This window comes from Oncorhynchus masou, chromosome 1 (genome assembly GCF_036934945.1).
Source record: "Oncorhynchus masou masou isolate Uvic2021 chromosome 1, UVic_Omas_1.1, whole genome shotgun sequence".
Taxonomy (NCBI): Eukaryota; Metazoa; Chordata; class Actinopteri; order Salmoniformes; family Salmonidae; genus Oncorhynchus; species Oncorhynchus masou.
Genome location: NC_088212.1, coordinates 57,537,694 through 57,557,904, shown reverse-complemented (window position 1 = coordinate 57,557,904; position 20,211 = coordinate 57,537,694). Strand labels below are relative to the sequence as shown.

Below are 20,211 nucleotides of genomic sequence, written 5' to 3'. Positions count from 1 at the left end.
GATGTAGAGAATGCTAACGAGCGCATTACAAACTTTTTGTACAGTTTCTGACATAAAGTATACAAGTAACTCAAATTCTATTCACAGTTTTATGCACGCACAAAACAAATAATAGCCAGTAAGGCTCTTGATCCAGGAGTGGATTCTCTGCTGTTACTAAGTGAATGCTTGATTTTGGAAGAAGCTAACCACTTAGCTAGATAGCTAACTAGCTACTAAATTAGCAAACCAAATGCATAACTGCAGAGCATTTAGCACATTTCTAACAGGTAACTTAATAGTTAGAAAACATTTTAGTTATTAATTCCATGCTGTAATTAAATCACCTGACGCATACTGCACAACAGTGAGTGAATCACAAGGCTCTGGCCTCTCATCGTTGTGTGCTTGTAAACGAACAACACGTGACTGGGGACTACCATAAGCGTACACGTGAAATTAAGAACGCAATGTTCTTTATCTCCTAACGTGTTGTACAAGTTGACTATAGGCATTTACTTTAAAAGTAGCTACAAATATTCAAATGTATAAAATAAACTACTGCAAATAAATATTTTAAACGTTATTGACAGTATTGAAAAAAACATACTGTGGATGTACTTAGTGGGGCTCTGGTGAGAGACTGGATATGGATGAGGTGATGTTATTCTTTAACACAGACCCCAAAGCAAGTCGGGGGTTAAAATAGGTCTATTCAAGTAGGACAAATCATGCTTGGAAGTAGATGGTCATTCTCGCCTGTCTTCAGTGATGCTATCCAGGGATTCTCTCCTGTGATTATCTCCAAAGGGACCGGATCTAGTTTTATAACCCTGCCCTAGCCTGTGGTTGACCAATTAGAAGTCCTTGCAGTACAACTGGGCCAATGGCCAAATAACAAGTATACTATTTCAGGCTCACTGTATATATACTCCCATGTCTCTGACCCATTGATAAATAATTCCCTTTTACAGGAAAAACACTATTTCCATCGATTGTTAATTCTATTGACGTCTTGACCTCTCGTACTCTGTCTCAACGTTGTGTATTTATCTTCTAAATATTCTTATAAGTACATATTATATCTATAAGCGGTCAGGGTTAAAACCGGACTGGGCAAGGAGAGGAATTTTATGATGATGCAGAACAGGAAGAGGGAAGGGAATACAGGCCTTTCTACTAACATTTTCCTCAGGTGGCATCGGCGCCACTAACTTTTTCAGTTGGTGGTACCAGCCCATAATTTAGTCGCTTCAACAACAAAAAAGCTTGGACACGCAATAGAAAAAATAAGTAATCACTTATAAAGTCATTCACAGCGTTTATTACGAGGTGTAATATACTACTAAGATGGTATTCAAGAAATACGTTTTTATCTAATACGTCCATGCAGGAATGCAGGGTATTTTAAAATGCAACCTAATGCAGTGATTGTCATGAATTTTGGGTTGGCTGTTATGTTATTGTTAAAATAGGGATCCAGAATCTTCAGAATTGTATTTTGTTCAATAAAGAAGAATTTGCCCAACATCTTCAGATTCCAGTCTGCGCTGGAATTAGGGCTGACCCTAATTATTCGACTGCCGATTGTTTGGTCGATAGGCTGTTGGTCGACCAAGCTTTTTTTTAGTTTAGCAGTGCATTCGGAAAATATTCAGACCCCTTGACTTTTTCCACATTGTTAAGATACAGCCTTATTCTAAAATAGATTAAATTGTTTCCCCCCTCATTAATCTACACACAATACCGCATAATGACAAAGTAAAAATTGGTTTTTAGACATTTTTGCAAATGTATAAAAATAACTCACATTTACGTAAGTATTCAGACCCTTTACTCAGTACTTTGTTGAATCACCTTTGTTAGTGATTACAGCCTCGAGTCTTCTTGGGAAAGACTCTACAAGCTTGGTGCACCTACACTGTGGCAAAAAAGTATTTAGTCAGCCACCAATTGTGCAAGGTCTCCCACTTAAAAAGATGAGAGGCCTGTAATTTTCATCATAGGTACACTTCAACTATTGGGCCTCTCAATGACATTCAGAGACTTGTCCCGAAGGCACTCTTGCATTGTCTTGGCTGTGTGATGAGGGTTTTTGTCCTGTTGGAAGATGAACCTTGCCCCGGTTAGGGCTGTTACAGTGACCATATTACTACCACACCGGTGGTCACGAGTCATGACAGCAGTCAATTTCCACGTGACCGTTTAGTCAAGGTAATTAGGCTTTTCCAAGCTCTGATGCTGCTGATGGTCATTGGTAGCTTTCCAAACTTGCTAACTGCCTGATACTCAGAACTAGATTGTCCCTCTAATCACTCTGACATCAATGCAAATGTCATCAAAAGTCTAATCAAACACTTCATGAGAGAATGAGCTCATGTTGTGCAACATTTGTATAGGCTATGCAATTGTGTTAGAAAACCGAGTGATTTTCTCTATTAAAAAGATGATCCCAGCAGCTTTCTTTTTTTTGTTGAATATTTTATTTTTGCATTGTCCAATTAAGAACATTCAAAACAAAAATGAAAAGATTTTAGACAACGATAGGACAAAGTGTCAGTAACAGACGAGCGTAATAAAAATAATTATAATTATGTATACAAACATAAAATTAAAATAATGAGACATTGGATCATATGGTCACCTGCCGTAGGCTACATATTATGCATTACGTGTGAAACATTATGTGAGGATTATATAGAGATTCAATCAATGTGATGTGGGGGGAGATTCTCCATATAGTCAATAAAAGGTTGCCAAATTCTGTAAGATGTCTCACTTATTCCTCAAGCAGTAAGTGATTTTCTCCAGTGGGATACAATTATTAACTTCCACATTGCAACTGGCAGGGAGGAATCCAATTTCCATTTCAAGGCAATACATTTCCTGGCAATCGCTAGCAATATTTCTGTTAGCTTTATAGTATGGCTTTGCCTAAGATTGTTGTTAGTAAAGTTGCACAGTAGACAGACCTCCGGGTCTAAAGGGAATGCAACCCCGTGAATTGAGGATATGGTATTGCATACCCCCTGCCAGAAACCATGTAGTTTTAAACACTGCCAAGTGGAATGGAGGAATGTTCCTTCATCTGAGCCACATCTAAAACATAGGGAGGAGATATCAGAGTTGAACTTGTGCAGTCTAGATGGGGTGATATAGAGCTGATGGAGGAAATTAAACTGCATCAGTCTGTATCTGGAGTTCAATGTGGATGTAACACCATCCCTGCATAGGTCACTCCATAGACCCTCATCAAGATCAATACCCAGATCTTTTCCCCATCTAAGTCGGGGTTTATCTAGCTCAGGAAGTGTTAGTCCTGACATAAGAGCATCGTAAACACGGGAAATGGTCTTGAACAGTGGTTGGTCTGCGTGGCAGAGTTGTTCAATAGGTGACATCTTAGGTAGGTTCCATTGTCCCTTGAGAGTCACCCTAATAAAGTTTCGTAGCTGTAGGTAGCTAAAGAAGTCCCTGTTTGGCAAGTGGTATTTCTGTTTCAGCTGATCAAAAGACATAAGAACTCCCTCCTCGTAACAATGTTCCAGAAGAGTGATCCCCTTATCAGACCATGGTCTAAAGTTACTATTCTGGAAAAATATAGGAATCAATCTATTGTTCCATAAAGGAGTTTTAGGGGAAAGGAATCCCCCTTGTCCAAACAGCTCATGCAGTTTGCACCATGCCAGGACAGAATGTATGATTAAAGGGTTGTCTGTGATGGTTTTTACAGATTTTCTGTCCCATTTGTAAAACAATTCTGCCCCAGTGTCATCATTTACCTCAAGCTTTTCAATGTTCAACCATGAAGGAGAGGGACCATTGTCAAACCTCTGAGCCAGAGACATAGACTGTGCAGCCCAGTAGTACATTCTAAAATTGGGGAGGTTTAAGCCCCCTTGGCTGTAATCAAGGGTCAGTTTATCCAGGCCAACCCTGGGGGTTTTGCCGTGCCAGATAAACCTTCTGGTCAGCTTGTCGAGAGAGGAAAAGAATGCTGCGGGAACAGGGATAGGGAGAGATTGAAACAGATATAGAAATCTGGGCAGGACATTCATTTTAATTACATTGATTCTACCCAGTAGAGTGAGAGGTAAGTCTATCCATTTACAAAGGTCACCCTCTACCTTTTGCAACAAATTGGCCAGATTGAGTTTATAGAGGTTGTTCAGATTACCATCCACCATTATGCCCAAATATGTGAAGCCCATAGGCGACCATCTAAAAGGAAACTTGTGCTTGATGGTGTGATGGACAAAGACAGACAACGGTAAGATTTCGCTTTTATCAAAATTGACCTTATATCCAGAGAAAGAACTATAACACTGTTAGGATCTGCAAGTGCGAGAGGGAGTGTTCTGTGTTTGTTAGAAATAAGATAAGGTCGTCCGCAAAGAGTGATAATTTATGCGTATGGGGGCCCACCTCAAAGCCATGTATGTCAGGGCATGTTCTAATAGCCTCAGCCAATGGTTCGATGGTGAGGGCAAAGAGATGGGGGCTAATTGGGCAACCTTGTCTGTTCCCCCTATAAAGAGGGAAAGAGGAGGAAGTAATCCCATTGGTAGCAATCCTAGCTTTAGGAGATTTGTAGAGTGATTTTATCAAATTTACAAACACGGTACCTAAACCAAACTTTTCCAAGACGCGAAAGAGTTATGGCCATTCAACCCTATCAAAGGCCTTTTCAGCGTCGAGGGAGACTGCGACACTAGGTATTTTGTTTTTGTTAGCAAGGTGAATTATATCAAAGAACCTTCTGAGATTATTGGAGGACAATCTATTAATTATGAAGCCAGTCTGTTCTGGGTTAACCAACAGGGGAAGACATGACTCCAGGCTCTTAGATAGCATCTTGGTGACCAGTTTACAATCTGTGTTAAGGAGAGAGATTGGTCGATAGGAGGCGCACTTTAGCGGGTTTTTCCCTTTCTTGTGGATTACAGTAATCACTGCTTGAGAAAGAGACTCTGGAAAGCAGTTGTCTTCCCTGGCTTTTTTAAGTACCTCCATAAGGTAGGGGACCAACAGTTCCCTAAATTCTTTATAGAACTCTGGAGTGAAGCCATCCTCCCCGGGAGATTTATTAGAAGGTAAGGATATAATGGCCTCTAACAATTCAGGAACTGAGAAGTGTTCACTCAGGCGCTCCCTGTCTTCCCCTGACAGGCATGGGAGGTTGAGAGAGGAGAGAAAGGAGTCGATCTCTGATAGATCATCGCTTGATTGGGAAGTGTAGAGGTCTTCATAGTATTTCTTAAAAATATTATTAATTTCAGTAGGGTCGAAATATCTCATTAGTAAGAGTCTATAGCATTAATTGTCCTCTTACTTTCCTCTGCTTTCAGTTGCCATGCCAATACTTTGTGAGCTTTCTCTCCAAGCTCGTAATAACGCTGTTTTGATTTAGTGATGGTCCTCTCTCAGCTTGGTATGTGTTCAGAATATTATATTTCAGTTTTTTTATTTACCAAAAGCCTGTATAGATCTTTAGTCGGGCCTCTTTGGTAGGTTTTCTCTAGCTCGGAGATTTCAGATTCAAGGGCACTCAGTTCCGCACCGTGTTTTCTCTTCAGCCCTTTAGTATAGGAAATTATCTGTCCCCTCAGATAGGCCTTCAATGTGTCCCAAAGAATGAAACTGTCAGGAGCGGAGGGTTTGTTCGTCAAAGTAAAAATATTGATCTGCTCTTTGATGAATGCACAAAATTCAGGTTGCTTTAGGAGTGTAGAATTTAGTCTCCATCTATATGCTCCATTTACCTTGGTAGGAATGGAGATTGATAATACCAGAGGAGAATGGTCACTAAGCAATCTGGGGAGATACTCGACATCTAACACTCTATGAAACAGTTGTGTCGAAAGTAAAAAGTTATCTATGCGTGTGGGTGTGAATAAAAAGAGTAGTCCCTATCCTGTGGGTGCAACTGTCTCCAGATGTCTAGTAAATTGAGATATTTCATGAATGACATGGTGAGCTTGCCGGCTTTGGTAAGAAGTGAGGGTTTATCAGAGGACCTATCAAGAACTGTATTTAAATAAATAAATAATCTCCTCCAACCAGTAGCCATCCTGGTGGTGCTTGAGCGACCTGAAGGAAGACATTCTGAATAAACATATGGTCATCGAAGTTAGGAGCATAAATATTCAATAGGGTCCAAGACTCTGAAAACATATGCCCCTGCACCAAAACAAACATGCCAGAGGGATCTGAGATGGTGTTGTTGATGCAGAAGGGGTTGTGTCTATTTATCAAAATTGCAGTTCCTCTTGCTTTGGAGTTGAGGACGCAAAAACTTGTCCTACTCATTCCCTCTTCAATTTCTTGTGTTCACTGGCTAAGATGTGTTTCTTTTAAAAACACAATGTCTGCCTTTAATTTCTTAAGGTATGTATAGATTATTTTCCTTTTAATCGGGCTGTTAAGACCTTTTTTGAACACAGAAGTGACCTATGTGTCTCTTTAGGAAGGAAACAATAAACATAGAAAAAAGGGAAGAAAAAAAATCTCACCCACCCTGATTGTCAGACAAAAACAACAATCCCAACAATCAAACATGAATACACTTGTAGAGATACGTTGCTGCTCGCTTTCCATCTTGCTCTTACTAGCTAAACCTTGGCACAAACTAAAACCTGCGAGCTCTCTAAGTTGAAAACAAACGTTGTGAATAGATATTTATGGCTGAATATTTACTGCCCACGGTAAGGGCTGCTTGAGTCTCTTTTCGAAAGATTAACATAAATGAGGGGGAAAGCAGTGGGCCTAAGCCCACTTATTTGCTTCACCCAGTGGATATGGACTAAACCAAAATATACTCTCCTGTAAATGTAATAGAACTCACCCCGGAAGGATACGGTTAGTTGAAAATGTACAAATCAATTATAGTGACCGGAAGATATCAGCAGTTCAGTCCGGATAAGAGAAAACAAACTGCATCTTATCCCCCAGAGAGACTGTCCTGGCTCAGACGTTGCTCAGTTCCTTGAGATAAGTGTCCACTTCTCCCGGTGTGTTGAAGAGATGGCTTCGGCCTTTGTACTGAACTTTCATCCGCGCAGGGTGGATGAGGTAGCCGGTGATGTTCTTCTCCTTCAGTGCTTTTGCGGCAGGTCTTAACGGCTTGCGACGTCTGGCGAGATCCGCGCTCATATCCGGGAAAAGGATGACCCTCTTGCCATCGATGGTGATGTCCCCTTTGGCTCTTGCGAGTTGCAGTATCTTCTCTCTGTCTTGGAAATGGAGGAACCTGATCAGGACGGCCCATGGGGGCTCATCTGGCCGGGGTTTTGGCGCTGATGTTCTGTGGGTGCGTTCGATTTCCAGCGGCTTGGTGAAGTTGATTATGCCTCGGACCTCCGGGATCCATTGAGTGAAGAAACGGACCGGGTCACGGCCCTCGCTGTCCTCTTTCAATCCACCACACGGATATTACTACGTCTTCTCTGGTTCTCCATCTGATCTACCTTGTTTTTGAGATAGGCATTGTCCTTTTGCAGTTGTATCAAGACCTGGTCATATCGAGCGACGGTATCTTCAACTGTGCAAATGCACAAAACTGCCTCAGTCGTTCTCAAAAGGAGATCATTCATGGAGGATTTCAGGTAGTCAATGGAAGAATGGAGTTCACACGATTTCTTATCAATTTTCATAGAAAGACCTTTGTTACCATCCTGAATTTCCCGGAGGAGAGTAGCCCGCGTGTCGGCAGGCTCGCAAGAGGCTGCTGAGAGCAACAGCCTGGAACTGCCGTCTGAATTATAATGGCTAATGCTAATCTTGCTAGCTGTAGTGTTATTGTTATCTTGGGAATCAACAACGTTTTGGTCGTCCTTCTTGCCTCTCGGTTGGAGGTCCATGGCTCTTTGGGAAGGTAAGTACTTGACAATTTATCAGCCGATGTTAGAATATTGTTTCAACGTTGTTATTTAGGTAATAATAGAATAACTTTGAAGAGCTCGTTTTGTCAACGTCTGCTCAGCTCCGCGGCATCACATGCTCCCCTCCCATCAGCTTTCTATAGGCCAGGCCTACTATTTATTTCTCAACATTCCTAATATGAAGCATATTGCTTCTCTTTACAACAGGAGTTTAGCCTACCTGGCTGCCATAAAAATGAACCACCGGGAAACCACCATTAACTATTTAAGTGCATAGATGACATATTTTTTCCCCCGCTGCCCCTGTTTTGAGACAGGTGCAGGATAATGGTCCGTTCTGAATCAAAACAAGTTTCCCACATTATTTAGTATATGTAAAGACAACATTAAATCAAGAATTGTGTGATGGCGGCAGGGTAGCCTAGTGGTTAGAGCGTTGGACTAGTAACTGGAAGGTTGCAAGTTCAAATCCCCGAGCCGACAAGGTACAAATATGTCGTTCTGCCCCTAAACAGGCAGTTAACCCACTGTTCCTAGGCCGTCATTGAAAATAAGAATTTGTTCTTAACTGACTTGCCTAGTTAAATAAAGGTCAAATAAAAAATAAAATAAAAATACATGTCAAGCAGTGACGTTTCAGCTCTGTCTGTGGCCTCTCTTCCTTGGTGTGCACTGCCACTGCTTTTGTTTCCATCTTGTCCAGCTGTGTCTGTAACATTTCACGTAAGCCCTGTTTTTATTGGCTACATCGAAGTAGCGGTGCTTGTACCTAGCATCGAGCATGGTGGTAGAGGCTCAGAGAGAGTGCCACTGAATTGCTTGTTCACTGCCTCTACTAGAGTACTTTTCCAAGTAAACCCCATTTTTGTTGAGCAGGCATTTCAATGCCATGACAGTGTATCAGGTCTGCTGCAATCGCTTATTTCTCGATAAAGTTGTTGGAATGGAGCTAGTTCATGTTCTCAAATGCCATTGAAATGGCAGCAGCAGTATGAGAACCAGCACATTCTTGAGCATGCAATATGGCTTTCCTCAGTACAAAATCCTCGTTGACCCACTGTGCTGTCAGACTCAATGCTCATGGGGCTGACATTGCTGGTCCAATTGTCAATTGTGACGTTAATAGCAGTGACGCCCATAGCAAGTAGCTCATGGATGTGAGTTTCAACAATATTGTGTAACTCCGATAGGGCAACTTCTAAAAAATAGCGCCTACTTGGTAATGTGTACCGGTGCTCGACCGGTCAGCGAAAGCCAACATCATCCACGACAGAGAACGGTTGATTGTCAAGGGCAATGAATTCCATTATCTTGGTGTTAAGGAATTTCACCTTTGAGTTGTCTCGCAGAAATGTTCTTACTCTTTCAAATGACTGCTCGACTTGTTGACTGCTCGATCCACACAGCATACATTGTGGGCTAGTTTAGGAATGCTTTGTTGCACGTGTAGCGCTATATTTTTTTGTGCCGTCATTATGTCATCTACCTACGTTTATATAGGTATGCACGTCAGATTTGACATCGGTTTTGCACATCGGCGTTAAACTGGCCGGTGCCCGAAGTTGGCCGATTCCGATATGCTTACCAATTTTATATTGTGCATCCCTACTTTAAACACTTTTTGGCATGATGGAGTAGCTATGGACATCTGCCTTATGAACAGTCCTGAATCTTTGGGCCTTTCAACAACACAGCTAGCTAATTATATAAGTGTATATGTCGGTGTACTTCATGTCAGAAAGCAGTTTTTCACCTTTACACCCCAGGGTAGTTGTAATCTAACCAAATGCCTTGACCTAGCTTCTCTCATCCCTTGAGTTTGTTGTGCAAATAATTCAGAGAAGCACAAAGTAACTCAGACTAGCAATTTGTTTTTTAAATGTAGGCCAAGGAGAGAGCAGTATTTTTAGGTCCACTCATTTCATATCGTCTTTAAAGCAATAAGACAAATCACTCTACTTTAGTAGCTGTGCATTCTATGTAACCTTTTGTAGGTTGCCTGCCCTTGTTTGCATCCAGAAAGAATGTCTATGCACAGGCTAGTCTACATGCAGTGCCTGTAATTAATTTGTTTTTAAAATCATTCTTGTGTGTCCAATTTTGTCATGTACATTTCGATTTCTCTCATATCTTCCACATGCATGTTACACTTTTTCCTCTGTCAAACTGTCTTTGTCTCAGTCACTGTAAGTCCTTTCCATCTACTGTTTGTTTTTCTTGTGACTCATGAGTATCATGTTTGTCCTGTGCTGTTTGGTGTATTTCTGTAGTGATTGTGAAAGGCACTGGATGGATAGCATCGACGCTGAAGTCTTGTACCTGTCCACGGAGCAGCATGGGCAGCCACAATGTGAGCTTCCCCACACTGCCCTGGAGGTACCCACCATGGGAGGGTAAGAACACTTTCTCTCCCTTGCTTTTTCCCCTTCAATGGACCCTCTGCCTACACTGGTATGCTTTGGTTCGACATGCCACACAAGGGCTAATTCACAAGGACACTATAGTAGTAGATACTAGTTGGGCCTACAAGTAGTGGTTAAGAATTGCGTGAAGAATGTGAATGGTAGTGTATCAAGATTCTAAAGTTGAAAGGCCTCAGGATGTTTCGAGCAGACATTTTGGAAAATGACTCCCGCATCTGCTATTCTATAATGTAGACACTAGTGTTCCACTGTATACTGAAACTTCTGTACCTTTCCAATACTAGAACGTGACAAACAGTTTGGTCCTGGAATTTTTATTTCGGTACTTGTGTCAAATGTGTGTCTTGGATCAACTCTATCTGCACAGCCAATGTCCCCCTTATAGTGCGAGGCACGCACTGTGCCTGCTCCACTTACTCATTGCTTGCCTGCACTAGGAGTCTGGGCTGCATCATGTTTGCTCCCAACTCATGCCGCACAGAAATTGACACACTTGAATAATGCGACACTACATGTAGAACTGTTGAAACTGTTAATACTGTTTGCCAAACAATGTCCATGAAGGCTAGAACACTTTTTACAATGTGAGAAGATACCAGTGGCTTTCAGCTTTGTAAGCCAACTTGTCTTGCTAGCTTACAGCTGAAGCTAACATCAATTGATAATATAAATAACGCAAAACATGCTGATTTCCACCATAAACTGTTGAAGTGCGGGTTCCTCCCCCTCTTGTTTTGGGTTTTGGGGGGTCCGGTGTGTCCCTCAGATATTTTTATGTAGAAGGACTTGAGAAGCTCAGGTGACTTTTTAGAAGGATATTTTACTCCAAAATAAATTACAATTAAATTATGCTGACACCATCTAAAATAAAATGTCCACTTACGGAAATGAGCCCAATAACATATTGGTGAAATTATTTATTCAAATGTATTTGTACATATTGTACCATGCATATAGCCTATGCTTTGTCCATATTAAGAGGTATGCCGTTAGCAATAAGCTTTATCACCTATAGGCCAACTGATGCAGCATAAATAAACTATAAATTAATAGGCTGAAGCATGGGGTTGCGTATTTAACCAATAAGGCAGAGGGGGTGTGGTATATGACCAATATTCCATGGCTAAGGGCTGTTCTTAGGCACAAGCGGAGTGCCTGGACACAGCCCTTAGCCGTGGTATATTGGCCGTATACCACAAACCCCAGATGTGCCTTATTGCTTTTATAAAACTGGCTACCAACGTAATTAGAGCAGTAAAAATATACGGTCTAATATACCACGGCTGTCAGCCAATCAGCATTCAGGGCTCGAATCCTGCGTTAATCCTTTTGGGCTAATCATTAGCCTGGTCCCAAATGTGATATTTAACTAGTTAGCACTCTATTGATTAATTGTATGTCTAAAAATGTTCTTCATAAACACAGTGAATATACTGTATAGTAGGCCAACCTGGCTAAATTGGGGTAACTGCCAACCGGGGGTAATTACTCCCAACCGGGGGTAATAACTTCATGTCACAATTTTCTTCCTCCCAACACTTTCCCCGGTTGCAACAACTTTTGCTCAACAACAAAAAAGTAATCGGTCTACTTACAATTTGTCAATGGCCCAATCACATTTATTTATAAAGCCATTTTTACATCAGCAGATGTCACAAAGGGCGATACAGAAACCCAGCCTAAAAATCTCAAACAGCAAGCAATGCAGATGTATAAGCACGGTGGCTAGGAAAAACTCATTTGAAAGGAATCTGGGAAGAAACCTAGAGGAACAAGGCTCTGAGGGCTGGCCAGTCCTCTTTTGGCTGTGCCGGGTGGAGATTATAACAGTACATGGCCATTTAAGGCCAGATTGTTTAAGATATTCAAACGTTCATAGATGACCAGCATGGTCAAATAATAATCAGAGTGGTTGTACAGAGTGCAACAGGTCAGTACCTCAGGAGTAAATGTCAGTTCAGCATTCAGAGGTCGAGACAGCAGGTGCGGTAGAGAGAGAAGTCAAAAACAGCAGGTCCGGGACAAGGAAGCACGTCCGGTTTGCATATCCGCAGACAGAACAGTTGAAACTGGAGCAGCAGCATGACCAGGTTGGCTGGGGACGGCCATGTTGTCCTGAGGCATGATCCTAGGGCTCATGTCCTCCGGAGGGAGGGAGCGAGTGTGGCGTTTTACCCTACAATTGACCCGTTACATTTAGCCCCACTCTCCCCTATGCATTTGGAGAGAATTGCACTGCTAATAAAAACTCCGTTGAAAATTGTGCAGTTTGGTATATTTAGGAGTTGAGAAATAAAGTTGGAATGCAAAGCTGGGATCCTCCCCTTTTCAACAAAGGCCATTAAAACGGCTGTTTTTCACAATTGCAATTATTGTTGTGCGTTGACTGCTTGTCCCTGCCTATGGCACTCGCAACTTGAATGCGCCTCGAGGAATATTTCTGTCGCATAGAACACACAACAAGCCAATTAGGTAAATGGATCAAATATCATATGGGGCCATCTGATTTTCCTATTCATTACTTGTTTTGTTTGCAGAGGAAAAGTAAATGTGGACAGTTCTAGCATCTTCAAAGTGCGCTCTGCACTTTGTTAGTTATTGTTTTGGTCTGGCGGCAATGCTTTTGGCATGGCACAGCGCCACAGTAAAATGACTGCTGCGGAAACACTGTCGTGATACTAAACTTGGTATCGAAGTCAAAATTCTGGTATCGTGACAACACTTGGTGAGAATTGCCTAGTTCTACACCACTATATGCCATTAATCAGTATGCATTCATAAGTTAGACATGATATGGGGAATAGGAGACATTGGCCTGTCTGTGTAGTCTACTTGTTGTCCCCCATGATGAAATTGGGAAGGGGACTGTGGATCTGTCTCCGTCCGTTAGTGCTTTCGTACATTAGTTTGTTCTTACATGATATCTCTGACAGCACTGGGCCGATTTTAACCCAACGTTAGAGTCGATGTCCGAGCCACAGTGGAAATTTAATTAGCAAATAAAAAAATACCCATAAAAATCGGCCCGTTTTAAACTAGGGATTTTTTTTTACATTGGATCTGTCTCAATCCGCCGATGTCGGACTTCCCGATCTGCGGTGAAAGGTGATAGATGGAGCGGTATTTGTCAGACCATGAGACAGGGTTATGATATGGGCAGGCATAAGCTACAGAAAACTAACACCATTGCATTTTATTAATGGCAATTTGAATGCAGCAGAGATACTGTGACGAGACCCTGAGGCCCATTGTTGTGGCATTCGTCCGCCGCCATCACCTCATGTTTCAGCATGATAATGCACGGTCCCATATCGCAAGGATCTGTAAACAATTCCTGGAAGCTGAAAATATCCCAGTTCTTCAATGGCTTATAAACTCACCAGACATGTCACCCATTGAGCATGTTTGGGACACTCTGGATCTACGTGTATGACAGCGTGTTCCAGTTCCCGCCACTATCCAGCAATTTTGCACAGCCATTTAAGAGGAGTGGGACAATATTCCACAGGCCACAATTAACAGCCTGATCAAGTAACTATATGCGAAGGATATCTCTCGCGTTGCATGAGGAAAATGGTGGTCACACCAGATACTGACTGATTTTCTGATCCACGCCCTTACCTTAAAAAAAGTATCTGTGACCAACAGATGCAAATCTGTATAATCCAATCAAAGTTTATTTGTCACGTGTGCCGAATACAACAGGTTACAGTGAAATGCTTGCTTACAGGATCTAACCAATAGTGCGGAAAAAAGGTGTGTGTGTGTGTGTGTGTGTAGATAAGTAAAGAAATAAAACAGTAAAAATACATTTGAAAATAAGAGTAGCAAGGCTATATAGAGACACAGGTTAGTCAGGCTTATTGAGGTAGTCTGTGCAGTTAAAGTGACTATGCATATATGATGAACAGAGAGTAGCAGTAGCGTAAAAGGAGGGGTTGGCGGGAGGTGGGACACAATGCAGATAGCCCAGTTAGCCAATGTGTGGGAGCACTGGTTGGTCGGGTCAATTGAGGTAGTATGTACATTGATGTATGGTTAAAGTGACTGTGCATATAAGATAAACAGAGTAGCAGCGACGTAAAAGAGGGTTTGGGAGGAGGCACACAATGTAAATAGTCCGGGTAACCATTGGTTACCTGTCCAGAAGTCTTATGGCTTGGGGGGAAAAAATTGTTGAGAAGCCTTTTTGTCTTAGACTTGGCACTCCGGTTCCACTTGCCATGCGGTAGTAGAGAGAACAGTCTATGACTGGGGTGGCTGGGGTCTTTGACAATTTTTAGGGCCTTCCTCTGACACCGTCTGGTGTAGAGGTCCTGGATGGCAGGCAGCTTTGTGATGTATTGGGCAGTACGCACTACCCTCTGAAGTGCCTTGCGGTCAGAGGCCGAGCAATTGCTGTACCATGCAGTGATGCAACCGGTCAGGATGCTCTCGATGTTGCAGCTGTAGAACCTTTTGAGGATCTCAGGACCCTTGCCAAATCTTTTTAGTTACCTGAGGGGGAATAGGCTTTGTCGAGCTCTCTTCACGACTGTCTTGGTGTGTTTGGACCATTCTAGTTTGTTGTTGATGTGGACACCAAGGAATTTGAAGCTCTCAACCTGCTCCACGACAGCCCCGTTGCTGAGAATGGGGATGTGCTCTGTGCTCCTTTTCCTGTAGTCCTCAATCATCTCCTTAGTCTTGGTTACGTTGAGGGATAGGTTGTTATTCTTGCACCACCCCGCCAGGTCTCTGACCTCCTCCCTATAGGCTGTCTCATCATTGTCGGTGATCAGGCCTACCACTGTTGTGTCGTCTGCAAACTTAATGATAGTGTTGGACTCGTGCCTGGCCATGCAGTCATGGGTGAACAGGGAGTACAGGAGGGGACTCAGCACGCACCCCTGGGGAGCTCCAGTGTTGAGGATCAGTGTGGCAGATGTGTTGCTACCTACCCTCACCACCTGGGGGTGACCCGTCAGGAAGTCCAGGATCCAGTTGCAGAGGGAGGTGTTTAGTCCCAGGTTCCTTAGCTTACTGATGAGCTTTGAGGGTACTATGGTGTTGAACGCTGAGCTGTAGTCAATGAATAGCATTCTCACACGTGTTCCTTTTGTCCAGGTGGGAAAGGGCAATGTGGAGTGCAATAGAGATTGCATCATCTGTGGATCTGTTTGGGCGGTATGCAAATTGGAGTGGGTGTAGGGTTTCTGGGATAATTGTGTTGATATGAGCCATTTACCAGCCTTTCAAAGTACTTCATGGCTACAGATGTGAGTGCTACGGGTCTGTAGTCATTTAGGCAGGTTGCCTTTGTGTTCATGGGCACAGGGACTATAGTGGTCTGCTTGAAGCATGTTGGTATTACAGACTCAATCAGGGACATGTTGAAAATGTCAGTGAAGACACCTGCCAGTTGGTCAGCACATGCCTGGAGCACACGTCCTGGCTCCGCAGCCTTGTGTATGTTGACCTGTTTAAAGGTCTTACTCACGCCGGCTACGGAGAGCGTGATCACACAGTCGTCCGGAACAGCTGATGCTCTCATGCATGCCTCAGTGTTGCTTGCCTCAAAGCGAGCATAGATGTGATTTAGCTCGTCTGGTAGGCTCGTGTCACTGGGCAGCTCGCGGCTCTGCTTCCCTTTTGTAGTCTGTAATAGTTTCCAAGCCCTGCCACATCCGACGTGCGTCGGAACCGGTGTAGTATGATTCAATCTTAGCCCTGTATTGCCGCTTTGCCTGTTTGATGGTTCGTCGCAGGGCATTGCGGGATTTCTTGTAAGCTTCTGGGTTAGTCCCGCACCTTGAAAGCGGCAGCTCTACCCTTTAGCTCAGTACGAGTGTTGCCTGTAATCCATGACTTCTGGTTGGGGTATGTACGTACAGTCACTGTGGGGACGAATTCCTCAATGCACTTATTGATAAAGCCAGTGACTGATGTGGTGTATTCCTCAATGTCATCAGAAGAATCCCGGAACATGTTCCAGTCTGTGATAGCAGTCCTGTAGTTTAGCATCTGCTTCAGCTGACCATTTTTTTTAGACCGAGTCACTGGTGCTTCCTGCTTTAATTTTTGCTTGTAAGCAGGAATCAGGATGATAGAGTTGTGGTCGGATTTACCAAATGGAGGGCGAGGGAGAGCTTTGTACACGTCTCTGTTTGTGGAGTACAGGTGATCTAGAATTTGTTTTCCCTCTGGTTGCACATTTAACATGTTGATAGAGATTTGGAAGAACTGATTTAAGTTTCCCTGCATTAAAGATTCCGCCACTAGGAGCGCCGCCTCTGGGTGAGTGGTTTTCTGTTTGCTTATTTCCTTATACAGCTGATTGAGTGCATTCTTAGTGCCCACATCTGATTGTGGTGGTAAATAAACAGCCACAAAAGGTATAGCTGAGAACTCTCTAGGCAAGTAGTGTGGCCTGTAATTCATCACAATACTCCAGGCGAGCAAAATCTAGAGACTTCCTTAGATTTCGTGCACCAGTTGTTGTTTACAAATATGCACAGACCGCCCACCCTCGTTTTACCGGAGTGTGCTGTTCTATCTTGCCGGTGCAGCGTGTATCTCGCTAGCTGAATATCCATGTCGTCATTCAGCCACGATTCCATGAAACATAGAATATTACAGTTTTTGATGTCCCGTTGGTAGGATATTCGTGATCTTACCTCGTCTAGTTTATTGTCCAATGATTGCACGTTGGTGAGTAATATTGACTGTGACGGCAGCTTTCCTACTCGCCTTCTGCAGATCCGGACGAGCCATCCGGCTCTACTTCCCCTGCGTCGCTTCCTTATGCGAATAATTGGGATGTCTGCCCTGCGGGGTGTTTGGAGAATATCGTGTGAGTCCTGCTTGTCGTTATTGTTGTTAAAAATCTTTGTCTTTGAGTGATCGCTGTCCTGATATCCAGAAGCTCTTTTCTGCCGTAAGAGATGGTTGCAGAAACATTATGTACAAATTAATTTACAAATATCGTTAAAAAAACACATAATAGCACAATTGGTTAGGAGACCGTAAAACGGAGGCCATCTTCTCCGGCGCCATTTTTCCATTTTACTCGTCGTGAAATCCATGTATTAGGGCCTTTGAATTTATTTCAATTGAGTGATTTCCTTATATGAACTGTACCTCAGTAAAATCTTTGAAATTGTTGCATTTTGTGTTTTTATATTTTTGTTCAGTTTAGATGTATCTCATGTTCCCCATAATGTTCCCACATAGACATTGCTTTCATCAAACGCTTGTGTGCGTGCATGCTTCCAACCAAACCAGGAATATTCCCACATGCTATAACTCAGACCACACTGGTTGGATTTTGACTAAACTTGGGTGAATGATGCGTCTTGCCATAGAGATCTGGCATTTACAAAATTACACTGATTGGCCCAAGGCAGGAGCTATAGTAATGATCAGAAAATTGTTAGTCACACGGAATGGCTCAGTTGGCCCAAGGGAAACATTTTATAGAAATGGTCAAGAAAGCTTGAAAGCAGTGTTTTCTATATTTTAAGGCTTATTAAATCGTAATAGTGGTTTTGAAACCCCTCTGGTTGTTGTGATGGCGCAAACAAAAGAAAAGGTAAGGTTATAGAGCCATCCACTACCCAGGTTGTTAACACAGGTTGCCATCCTTGTTTATGTGTTCTCTGCCATGCCTGTGGGTTTCCTAAGGTCAGGGGGTTAGGGTGGGGAGTTAATGCGACCAATGTCATATGACCCAGCCCCCCACCCACCCACCCACTGCCACAGAACAACAGGGTGACCGAGTCCCAGTGCCGGAACCTGATTGTCTCCCAGCCTCATATTAGTGCAGGGATTACCAGCTCGCTCCCGTTCCCCATTCATTCCGGACAGTCACTCGTCCTTATCAGCATCAATCTGACACTCTATTTATCTGACGCTGCACCCAGTTCTGCTTGGCTAAGAGAAATGCTCACAAAAAGCCCCAGCCCATCAGCACTTTTTTTGTGGGACCCAGGGCCACAGCTTTCAGTGGCCTGCCTACTCTTCTGTTAATCTAGACCCAGTTTGTTGGACAGTGAGGATTTGTTGTGTGTTCTACTCTGGTTCAAAGTTTCACCGTTGTCCAATTAATTGAATTTGTTGGTTCTTCACCATTTTTTGTTACTTCTCGTAGTTTTGCATCAGCCTCCGTAGTTTCGCCATAGTTTTTCCACAACAGCCTCTCCTATGCTTCTTTCCACAATTTCACACTCTTGAAGAAAAGTTTCTGAGTAGGCTCTAGTAGTTTGCAGTGTATCTTGACTTATTTTCTGGTGTGAAAAAGTGAGTTATCTTTCCATTTTTTTTTTACTTTGGAAAAGGGGAGAAACACAATAACATGGCCTCTTTTAAACTGGATTTTTTGCCTGAGATGATGGTGGACCATTGCTCTTTGAATTCTAGTCCCGTGTAAGTAGATTTTCTTCTTTCTAGCAATGGGTTAATAGCCTATTGCTAAAGTGCTTTTCAGAAATTAATTTGAGGTGTAGTTCTTTTACATTCGTTTTGGTGTCATGTTGGTGGGGGGTAGGTTATAATGTTACTTGTTTGATATATTGGATCCACCTCGTATTTAGTCATGTGTTTTCAGCATCAGTCTATACTGATACTCAATGACTTGATATTTTTTGTGCTTGTCATAATGTTCCATTCCAAAACTTGGTACTTTAAATTTGATATGTAGATGTCGGATGAGAAAACAGTAGAAGAGCGAGTTTTCGACAGGTGCATACGCCCCAAGTGTCCCCCACAATGGTTCAGAGTCTGTATTCCGTATGCAGTGTAGTTGGATTTTGTTATTTTAGCTGCTGCTTTTTTCTAGATCGACTTACAATCAGTAGTTATTGTACATGTCAGAGGCTTTAAAACAAGTATGTTTTGAAGTTTATGCATACTGTAGACTACATATTTCGTGGTCTAACCCATGTCATTGCCAATTTCGCTACAGGGAAATCGTTAGGAAAGTTTGTTGCTTAGTCTTTGATCTTGTTTTTTTTTTTTTTTTACTTCTAATTATCTTTTCATTTTAGCCTTGCTTAGATGTAACATACACATTATGGCTTTAGTGGGTTAATGTGAAGTGAATAAATAGGCTACTACCAGTTATTGTCATACATTCCAAACTAAAGCAGGTTAGAGCTTATAGAGCATATTTACTACCTTACCAGTACCATACATGGTTTTACCAGTGGTGCACACACGGGGCGCAATTATTTTTTTCAAAGGTAAAAACAAAAACAAAACAAAAATGTGTTATCAAATCAAATGTATTTATATAGCCCTTCTTACATCAGCTGATATCTCAAAGTGCTGTACAGAAACCCAGCCTAAAACCCCAAACAGCAAGCAATGCAGGTGTTGAAGCACGGTGGCTAGGAAAATCTCCCTAGAAAGGCCAAAACCTCAGATGAAACCTAGAGAGGAACCAGGCTATGTGGGGTGGCCAGTCCTCTTCTGGCTGTGCCGGGTGGAGATTATAACAGAACAAGGCCAAGATGTTCAAATGTTCATAAATGACCAGCATGGTCAAATAATAATAATCACAAACAGAACAGTTGAAACTGGAGTAGCAGCACGGCCAGGTGGACTGGGGACAGCAAGGAGTCATCATGTCAGGTAGTCCTGAGGCATGGTCCTAGGGCTCAGGTCCTCCGAGAGAGAGAAAGAAAAAGAGAATTAGAGAGAGCATACTTAAATTCACACAGGACACCGGATAGGACAGGAGAAGTACTCCAGATATAACAAACTGACTCTAGCCTCCGACACATAAACTACTGCAGCATAAATACTGGAGGTTGAGACAGGGGGGTCAGGAGACACTGTGGCCCCATCCGATGACACCCCCGGACAGGGCCAAACAGGAAGGATATAACCCCACCCACTTTGCCAAAGCACAGCCCCACACAACTAGAGGGATATCTTCAACCACCAACTTA

General features: G+C 42.7%; 1 protein-coding gene across 1 annotated transcript in view; it reads left to right on the top strand.

Annotated features, from left to right (window-relative positions):
- LOC135546779 (CUGBP Elav-like family member 1) overlaps nt 1-20,211 on the top strand; it is a 51,074-nt gene that overhangs the window by 7,847 nt on the left and 23,016 nt on the right. Inside the window, 1 exon segment of the mRNA XM_064975404.1 lies at nt 10,130-10,252. Within this exon segment, the coding sequence (XP_064831476.1) occupies nt 10,149-10,252 (104 nt within the window). The 5' untranslated portion in view covers nt 10,130-10,148.